General features: G+C 44.1%; 1 protein-coding gene across 2 annotated transcripts in view; it reads right to left on the bottom strand.

Annotated features, from left to right (window-relative positions):
* The window catches only part of afg1lb (AFG1 like ATPase b), a 48,181-nt gene that overhangs the window by 37,222 nt on the left and 674 nt on the right, over positions 1-10,285 (bottom strand). For both annotated transcript variants that reach the window (XR_016495437.1, XM_021600699.3), the window contains exons 2-6: positions 9,794-10,122; positions 6,815-6,872; positions 6,116-6,217; positions 5,721-5,848; positions 2,677-2,776 (exon numbers count right to left, since the gene is read on the bottom strand). Coding sequence is in view for 1 of the 2 variants with exons in the window: in XM_021600699.3 (XP_021456374.2) it covers positions 2,677-2,776; positions 5,721-5,848; positions 6,116-6,217; positions 6,815-6,872; positions 9,794-10,122 (717 nt within the window). In the remaining variant the exon portion in view is untranslated. The remainder of the gene's footprint in view (positions 1-2,676; positions 2,777-5,720; positions 5,849-6,115; positions 6,218-6,814; positions 6,873-9,793; positions 10,123-10,285) is intronic.

A 10,285-nucleotide genomic window follows, 5' to 3' on the forward strand; every position in this document is an offset into this window, starting at 1 on the left:
TGACCAAGGCCCTTCTCCCCAGATTTCAGTTTGGCCAGGAGGCCTGCTCTAGGAAGAGTCTTGGTGGTTCCAAACTTTTTCCATTTAAGAATGATAGAGGCCACTGTGTTCTTGGAGACCTACAATGCTGCAGAAATGTTTTGGTACCCTTCCCAAAATCTGTGCCTCGAAAATCCTGTCTCTTGAGGTCGGACAATTCCTTCTACCTCATGGCTTGGTTTTTGCTCTTACATGCACTGTCAACTGTGGAACCTAATATAGACAGGTGTTTTCCTTTCCAAATCATGTCCAATCAAATGAATTTACCACAGTTGGACTCCAATCAAGTTGTAGAAACATCTCATGGATGATCAATGGAAACAGGATGCACCTGAACTCAATTTCGAGTCTCATAAAGGGTCTGAATACTTTATTTTTAATACATTTGCAAAAAATTCTAAAAACCGGATTTCAACTTTGTCATTATAAGGGTACGTTGTGTAGATTGATTAGGAATTGTTTTTATATAGTCGATTTCAGAATAAGGCTGTAAAGTAACAAAATGTGGAAAAGGGAAGGGGTCTGAATACTTTCCGAATGCACTGTATACTACGCATAACAATGTGTGTTGTGAGAAGGCTCCTATCAATGTAGTAATGGTTGGAAATAAGCATGTTTACAGCAACTTTAATAGAAAAAGTAAGGAGGAAGCAAATATAACATTGAAAAAGTCCATTTTTTACTGTGGGTGGAGAAGGTAAGCCTAATCATACAGCCCACATCCATCCTTTCAGGTTGTGTGAGATGCAACATTAGATCTAATTGAAATGTAAGGTGGCCTGACCTACAATGGGCCTGAGAGGCAAGCAGATAGATACACCACAATCTCTAGTGTGTAAACCTTGAAATTAAGCATTCAGCCTGTCGTCTCTACTAAACATCCATTAACACAAGTGCATCTAAAGGACGACAAGGCGACAACTGCTCTGCTCTAGCTACACAACAACAGACAAAAACAAGAGTGTGCTGGGGAGCGTGACACATCGTCTCTAAGTAAGTTCCCCTTCAATCACATAACCCACTTTAGCTGCTTTTGATAGCCTAGCGCCATCTATATGCCACATATCCCACTTTAGCTGCTGTTGATAGCCTAGCGCCATCTATTCAACACATAACCCACTTTAGCTGCTTTTGATAGCCTAGCTAGCACAATCTCATGTGGCGATCAATAAAGGAATCCTCCTTTACTTTCATGTCAGGCTGTCTCTGAGGGCTTAGTGTTCCATTTGCCTTCTAATTAAAAAACAAACAAGCATCTCCATCAAGTTTGCGTGGTCTGCCGCTTTGTTCTTAATGGCTGGTAAATGTCAGACAAGCTTGTCTTTGTATATGAAAGAGAGAGCGATCTCGGTTGCCATCAACTGGAAACCCATTGAGCGACGAGACATTGATGACGTTAACCCTGAGAAGAGAGCCAACGTCACGTCTTTATCTCTCGCTCTCCTTCCATTCTTACTCCCTCTCTCACTCTCCCTCACCACCTTGCTCACTTAGCATTAAATGTAACATCACAGCCTTGACAAAAACGACAGCGGTGGAATCAACAAAGAGAGAATGAGAGAGAAAGAGAGGGAGGGAGGAAGCGAGAGAGAGAGAGAGAGAGAGAGGGAGAGATTAAAGAGTTTAAATGGCTTGATTCATGGAACGTGTATCAAATAATGTTCTCCTTCTTTCATGATTAAAAATAACGCTTTGAACAGTCTTTGATCCAGACGGCAACACACACCACTGGACTTCAGGTGATTCAGATAATACAGTGGTATGGAGAAAAAGACAAGGAGGGAGATGTTCAACATCAGTTCAACAAACAGAAAGAAGCCTAGTTCACCCCAGAGCCATATATTTAAACGTGTGTCTGCGATTTACCCCTCGCTCGTTCCTTCAGCATCATCATCAGGGCTGTGTTCAGTAGGGAGAAATGTTTTGGAACGGTGTGAAACAGGAAGGAACTTCTCCCATAAGAACACAGCATTTAGGGCGGCAAGTAGCCTTGTGGTTAGAGCGTTGGGCCAGTAACCAGAAGCTGGATCGAATCCTCGAGCTGACGAGGTAAAAATCTGTCGTTCTGCCCCCGCCCTGTTCCCCGGGTGCCAAAGACGTGGATGTCGATTAAGGTAGCCCCCCGCACCTCTCTGATTCAGATGGGTTGGGTTAAATGCGGAAGACAGTTGGACAACTGACTAGGTATCCCCCTTTCCCATTTTTTTTTGCCCAAATTGTGAGTATAATTGAAAAACAATGGAGTGAGCTATATGGAAGAGAAAGGTGAGCTTGACACGATGTGAAGTGAACAGGTTGGACTGGATGTGACTTGGAGAGGTACCGTAGAGTTAAAGAAGCATGTTCAACAGCACAATAGGAGAAAGGTGAGAGCTGCATTGTTATACAAGCTGACAATGGTGTAGGACTGTGACTGTGCGTTTGTGCTACAAAATCAGATAACAGTTCAACGATACCACAGTTATGCATGAATGACGCATGAGTCGTGTGAATCATATGAGTCCTATGAATCATACGAGTCGTGTGAATCATATGAGTCCTATGAATCATACGAGTCATGTGAATCAGAAAGGTATCTGACTGTAGTATCTCTCCTTAAGAGACTCAGTACAGAGAGCGAATTTACTTTGACCTCACCGTCAGGGGGCCTGTTGGAGGTGGCCACCACCACTACCCCGGTCCTGAACAACGTCTGAAACAGCTGTTTCAGAATCATCGCATCAGCGATGTCAGTCACCTGGAGGGAGGGGGGCGAGAGAGAGAGAGAGAGAATTTAAAGGCAGCCAGACTACAATGTGCCTTCTCTTGTGGCAGACAAGCATATGGTTGTGAGTGCATATATGTCAACACATGGCAGCTGAGAATGACCACGCAATCTCCTGAGCTGATTAAAGTCATTTAGGTGTACGTCATTTCTATTCTTTCACCCTGGTCATGGTCACACCCGCCATCCCATTGCAAATGGTCACGAAGCAGCTTTCTGTCATGGACAAGTAGCCAAGCCAATGCGGCGAGGCTGAGCTAATCAACTAAACAGACAAAGCGAGAGAAAGAAAAGAATAACAAAAAAATGAAAGCAATATGAATTCAAACAGGGGCCACAATGGCACACAAAGCGACTCCCAGATGGCCGCACAAAAGGTGTGAAGTGTGTGTGATTGTGTGTGCGTGTGAGATGGAGGACATTTTGTGAAGAGGGCCCTGGCGGCGTTACTGTCCCTGAGCTGCTGCTGGCCTCTACAATCATTATCTAGTAGCACTATGGAAACGCTGGCTTTTCCACCAACAGACAACTACACGGCACTATGTTGAATCAATCCACACATGTGAAGAGGACATTGGCAAACATAATGAGCAACTGATTGACTGACCATCTTGCCAAATAGTAAAACTGTACTGTACTTCTCTCCCCCGCCCCCAATATCTCTATGATCACTAATCTATCTCCTTGGTCAAATCCACTCTAATGTATTTCATTAGGAATCAAGCAGACTGTAGTCCATGTAGGGTTGTCCATCTTGTGGATAAGAGGAACGGTGTTCCTGTTATCTAATGGTCCCTCCCCCTCCTTAACGTCCCTCTCTTTTCCTTGCCTTACAGACACTTATGACTGCCATCCCCACAGCATATGCTGCCTTTCTTAGCCTGGAGTGTCTTCTACTTTCACATGCTAACCCCTATGCCCTCTGCCAATACTACATTAGCATCGGAGCTAAAGACTTGATTTTGCAACAAGGCAACAAGAGGCACTCTCCTTCAGCAAATGAAGGTGTGTGTGTGTGTGTGTGTGTGTGTGTGTGTGTCACATCCACATAAAGCCAAGCCAAGGTGCCTGGGCCCTATATACTCACTGAATAGGCCCTATTTCCTCCAGCCGTTATTTTTCATTTTAATTTCAAAAGAATCATTTAATTATGACCTTTATCCAACCCGTATTTGTTTATTCATGGGCCCTAAACACACCACACACTCCAAGGGCCGATATTGATTGCTGAATACGAAGAGAGGGGGGAGAGATAGATACGAAAGGTTTCCCAGAGAAGGGGGGCTAATATACTGCACTTGTGTAACACAAAAACAACGGTGCGACTGCCGCCACCACCACTGTCGATATTCAAATGAGCATCCAATTACTCTAGCGGGGAGTCAGTTTACCGCGGCGTCGCACTTGGGTGCCAAATTAGGCCTCTTTTGATCTTACACCCCTTTACGTACACAACAACACAACCTGAGTAATTTCACAGATAGGCCCCACTGACTGGGGTTCTGAGACAATGAAAGCCTGAAGCGCTTTCTTCCCACTCTGTCTCTGTCCTCAGTCTCTCTTCCTCAGTCTCTCCATCCCTCTCTCTGTCTCAGGCGTCCTTCTCAATGCCCAGTATTCATTAGAGAGACTTGGAGGGGGACAAAGGGGGGGGGCTACAAATTACTGATAATGGCACAGTGCTAATGAAGAGAAAGGAGAAATGTCATTAGCATTTAAGAGGATAAGATCCATCTGACCCGCTGCTGCCGCCAGTCGCTTTCCAGCGCCACTCACTTAAGGAAGCAGGCGAGTGCGACTGATACCCACATAGCCTAATTTGCATGGCTGAGTAGAGGAGGATGCTGATTGGTATGGACCCTCAACTCCCCCCCCCCCCCCCCACACACTCTGTTCCCCACTCCTTCCTTCCCTCCCTCCCCTTCGTCCTCTTGTTTATGCATCACATACAACACACGTGTGTTGTCCATATTCGCCGGTAGCAACAGTCGAGAAGCAAAGAAAGCAAAGCAGCAAGGCAACCATAAACAAAACAAATCAATGAGGATGTGAGAGGAGAGTGTGCAGCAGTTTAAAATGTGAAAATAGAGAATGAAAAGAGAGGCTCTTGTTCCGCACCCTGGGAGTGATTAGAGAGCGAGAGAGAGAGAGACATTGTCTTGGGTGATCTTTGACCCCTCCCCCCCATAAGGATGAATGATAATACCTATGCGTCTTATTGTCGCTCACAGAGAAGCAAGGCTATATGCCTCTCAATGCAGATATCAACTAGCCAGCATGACAAAACAGCTAAAAAGCAGAGTACTGGTCTTATTTGTCCCAGTGGATACATCACTACTGTTAGGATTGTCGGAAAGGCAACAGTTATTTTAAATGCTGTTGGACTGCTTATAAGAGGTACCTATGATTCAGAGCAAATGTGTGGGGATGCAGCTTCCTTCATGTAAAACATCTGTTTCAGTGCCTCTAGTAGGGTCTCAGAGTGCTACTACACTCACACCAACCACTAGGTGGCTTCAGCCCTGTTTAAGTGAGTGTGAGGAGACTTAGCACCTTGCCCTCAGATGGCTAAAAGCAAGAGTAGGACATGGGGAAATACTTTAGTCATTAGCCTGCCTATGATCTAGCCTACTGTTCATCAGTATAAATGAGATGTTCAAGTTTTGAAGGATCTGCTAATTCTGTCCATGTCATCATCCCCATTAGCTGGCACATAAAACTCCACTGACTAAAATCAGCGTTCTGTCTTATTAGTTTGTGCAGTCGAGAGTTAATGGGAATTACAGTGCTTGTTGTTTTGTGCCTTTTGTTATGCTGTTTTTTAACTATAGTTTGTTCTGTGTTCAAAAACACCTGCTTGAGTCACCTCATGTCCTCCTTGTTCCACACACACGCACGCACACACACACTCACTCACCTGAAACTCGTCAAAACACAAGACACAGGTTTCATTGCTGATCTCCATGGCAACCGGCGAGATGGGGTCATAGGTGAACATTTTCCCCAGCCTCCGTTGAGGAGTGCTTTGTTTCCTCCGGTGGATCCCTTAAACAAGGTTACACAATCGTCAGACACAAACATCTTAAAGCACACCTGCATCTGAAATTCAAACCCCCTAACAATGCATAGTAGTAGTAACAGCAGTAATTTCACTTATATGCATAATGGTACACAATTATGGCATCAGGATCAACAGAGAGTGAGGTAAATATACGATACAGAATGTATGGAGGTGTCAGACTTACTCAAAGTCAAGCAAACAAACCTCTGGCAGCTGTATATTAAGAGACATACTAGGAGGAGAGTACTAACTTTTGTGGATGTCCAACATGAAGCTGTTAAAATGGACCCTTTTCTTACGTCCGTTATCCACATGAGAGTAAAACATATCCATAAGCATGGTCTTCCCTGTGCCTGGAGTTTCCCCAAAAAAAAGACAGACAAGAGAACGAAACATATATTCATCATAAAATATAGCTAACAATATCCCCCCAGAAAAGCATGAAACATGACAATACCATGCCTATTCAGTAGTAACAGGGTAAGCCACAAACTGAATCTAAGTAAGTGTTAGAACTACCATATGTGTTATAACCTATAGATAATGTTTTAACTGGCAGATAATGCATTATATTTAGCAGATAATGGGTTATACTTTGTAGATAATGTTTTAACTAGCAGATTATGTGTTATAACTTGTGTTATAACTTGTGTTGAAAGTGAGCGCCACCCGGTATGAGGTGGACCTATAGAGTTGCTTGTAAAAGGTGGATGGAACTGCCCCCGGTTAGAGGGAGACAGCTTAGTAGGAGACGGGTTTATTGCCAGCTGCAACACACACTAGCATTACAGGAGAAAAGGAGTGATTGTGATAAATGTGATAGAAGTGTGAAGATGCATGGTATTTTAGGAAGTGACACACACTAAAGGAGTCGAGAGGTGGTAGTCCTTGGATGGAGAAGTCCAGAGGTGAAAGATAATGTGTTACAACCTGCAGATAATGTGTCTTACCAACATCACCATGGATATAGAACCCTCTGGGTGGTGGTAGGGGAAGCAGGCACTCCTCCTGTGGATTAAACATAAACATAAATAAACAGTCATGACTGTCACCAAAATGTCAAATGTAACAATGCTTGTTTTTCACATCTTTCACAGACGCTTGTCATCATTGACAATAAGCATGTCAATCCAGCTATTATGAGAATTGGAATGAGAAGGGTCATATTGAGAAAGGGGATCACTGAGTAGCTAGCTATATTAATGAATTATCATTGAATCAAATTACACTAGAAAGTATAGGCCTATGGAACAGACTATTCATTTCCATATCATTGTTTAAATCCCGAATTACAGTCAGGGCATCAAGCCTTGGAGTACTACAGTATGATTCCAGTTCTCTAGAAAACTAGCCTACTGCAGTGGAGCAAGACAAAGGACATCTAATCAACAAGACAGGGTTCCCACGAAGAAAGCATAATCAGCAGAACAATGGGGGGGATTTGTCAGACAAAATAGGGAGGACTGTAGAGGTTCATCCGAGGTCTAGTGCAGTGTTTCCCAACTCCAGTCCTTCAGTACCCCAAACAGTACCCATTTTTATTGTAGTTCCGTACAAGCACACCTGATTCAACCTGTCAACTAATCAACAGGCCCTCAATTGAATCAGGGGAGTTTGTCCAGGGCTAAAACAAAAATATGTTACGTTGGGAGGACTGGAGATAGGAAACACTGGTCTAGTGGACGTCTACAAACCCACCGGGTTGGACTGGCTGATTGAGATACTGTGTTGAAGTGGTGTGGTGGTGGCAGTGTTAAGTCATTCCTGAATTGTCCTGATTTTATCCTACAATCACATAATCATAGGCCCACTGTTTGCAACTTCTTGACCAGGTTGTTGTGGAAAAAGATAAGTTGTTGTCCTCCGTAAACTACCTCACAGATAATGTGTTTTTGGAGCGGATTTAATTTAGCCTACAATTCAGCAGCAACATTAGTCAGTGTCCACTGCCCTTCATGAAGCACCAGACTCTCATATCTCACGACAATGGCTGATTCATTGGCGGGAAAAAAACATTCCTCCCCTTCTTCCCACCCTCCCGTCTCCCTGTCAGGTCCTCTCCCTGTCCTGTCTTCTCCGCCTCTCTCCTTCCCTGTCCTGTCCTCCACTGAGGTGAAATGCTGGAAGACAGTGTGTGACTTCTCACTGACTTTCCAAGCTGCTCTCTGGAAACGCGGGCAGTAATTGTCGGTGGTGGCCGGCAGCCATGTTTTAATGTTACGGCAGAGTGGAGAAGGACAAGGAATGCCTCTCCTCAGTCAGTCGGCCCTCCACACAGCTCAGTCGCCAATTTTCACTCTCACGCTCATCCTGCACCGGCTCTCGAGTGTAGAATAGCTCACGGGCAAAAAGTTCACGTGTCAACAGGTTAGTGTCAGAGGTTGAGATCTTTGTTATAGACCCCATTTTTATATCCTGTAAGCATAACAATCAGTCCACTTCTAAGAAAGGTGAAATGTCAATGAGGACTTTTATGATGTTTGGGTATCTTAACAACTGGTCAAACTGACCAAGGCCTAGTAGACAGGATGACCAATCTGACTTGAATTGGGGTGGATCCTTCATAAACACTGTACCATTGTAAGCCACTACAAAAACATGCCACATTGGGTCAATATTAAGTCAAGTGTAGTCTGCTCATAGTCAGTCAGAGTACAATGGTGAATGAATGCCAACAGAGAGAGCAGACAGCAGCAACATGACCTGATTCAAAACAGTGTAATTGCATAAGAACTCTATTCATGTGGTGTGTGTGTGTGTATGTGTGTGGCAGACTGGACAAACAAGGATGAAGAGGAGAGGGGGTACACATCAGTATTTTCAGTCCGGAATGTACTAGACAATGGGGATGCCCTCATTACTGCACCGGGATGATGAGAGAGGAGAACCAGGGCCACCACAGCAGGAGGTCTCTCTTTCCTGCGATCCAAAACATCTCATCCTACCCCGCTCTGTCAGTGTGCCTGCCAGACCCTTACACCCCCACCCCATAGCATAGACATCTCCACCGTTCCCTGACCTAAAAAAAAACCAACAGCCACCCATACAGACCTAAAACCGCCACACCCACAAATACACGCACACCCCTTACCCTCCCACTGACCAGGGCTCCAAAAACATTAGGGGTACAGAGAAAGTCAGTGTGGCAGGCAGATCCTCTGTAATGTCCCATGGTGCCCTGCTCCAAAATGTTTGATGTCAATGGAGCTTCATGCAAGGCTAACAGTCCAGATACCATTCAATTTATAAAGCTCACCTAGCAGAATTAAGCTATTTAATGATTGGGCAATGGCAATCTAACTGTGTATGACTAGGCCTAATAATGGTGTTGTGTCACATGTAGACCTTATGGATCAGCTAGACTACTATTGAACTGAGGAACAACGTGGCTTTCCACAAACGCTCTACAACTGGTAAAGTGAATTTTGCTTCGGAGCATTGCTTGGTTTGCAAAACTCTGTACATACTGGTAGTTGTTTTATTGTACTGCAGTCTATCCCTTCTCACTGAATCGGGTCTTGATAGTGTTTCATCAACATTCTCTCGAAAGCACACAGGGCCATAATGTTAGGTGAGGGCAAGCCAAATGTCAGGAACATTATAATCAAGTGACTAATTACTTCTGTTTGCTAACTGGGACACAGTAGGGGGAAAACACTGGAGAATACTGATCCAGTTAGTTAGAGGCATGCTGTGAGTGACAGATGAGTCATCCAATGACAATCCAGCATTCTCCATCAACCTTAAAAGTATAGGAAGGAGAAAGCTTCTATGAAAGTTGTAATAACCATGATGCAATATTCATATCCAATACAGGAATAAATAATATCAACTAACCATGCAATACAAAAAGGACAACCATTCAGCATGAAATGATGTATTGCATCAATTTGTTGCATTAGCTAGTGCATCAGTCATGTGATCTATACCTCTTCTGTGGGAGCATCATCCCCTTCAGTTTTGCTCAGTTTGTAATCGTTTACTTTCTGTTGCTTTGCGTTGCTGTCTTTTGCCTCCTTCACCTTAGACTTGGGTGGAGTCAGGTAGATGCTGTTGGAATACCCTCGCAGGGTTTTCTGCAGTTGCCCCAGCTGATGTAGAGCATCTATTTGTTGAGTGTCCTCCACTAACGAGCCACAGCGGATGAGACTGTCATAGTGCTGCTCAATAGTTCTGGTGGACGCAGAGGTGTCTGACCTGGCTTGGTTCAAGGGGGTCAAAGGTGGTGTGGATGGATTACATGTGCTTGTTGTGTAGCCTGGCAAAGACGAGGATGAAGACAACGATACAGTGTACCATCAACACATACAGTCGACATTCAACAGCAGATTATTATCAACACACAACTATAATACCGTATGTTCATGTTAGGAATTAATAGTTGATCATCATGCCAATAAGTCTCATCACATTGATTTTTG

The sequence above is a fragment of the Oncorhynchus mykiss genome, chromosome 4, assembly GCF_057628025.1.
Source record: "Oncorhynchus mykiss isolate SJ-2025 chromosome 4, ASM5762802v1, whole genome shotgun sequence".
Classification (NCBI taxonomy): Eukaryota; Metazoa; Chordata; class Actinopteri; order Salmoniformes; family Salmonidae; genus Oncorhynchus; species Oncorhynchus mykiss.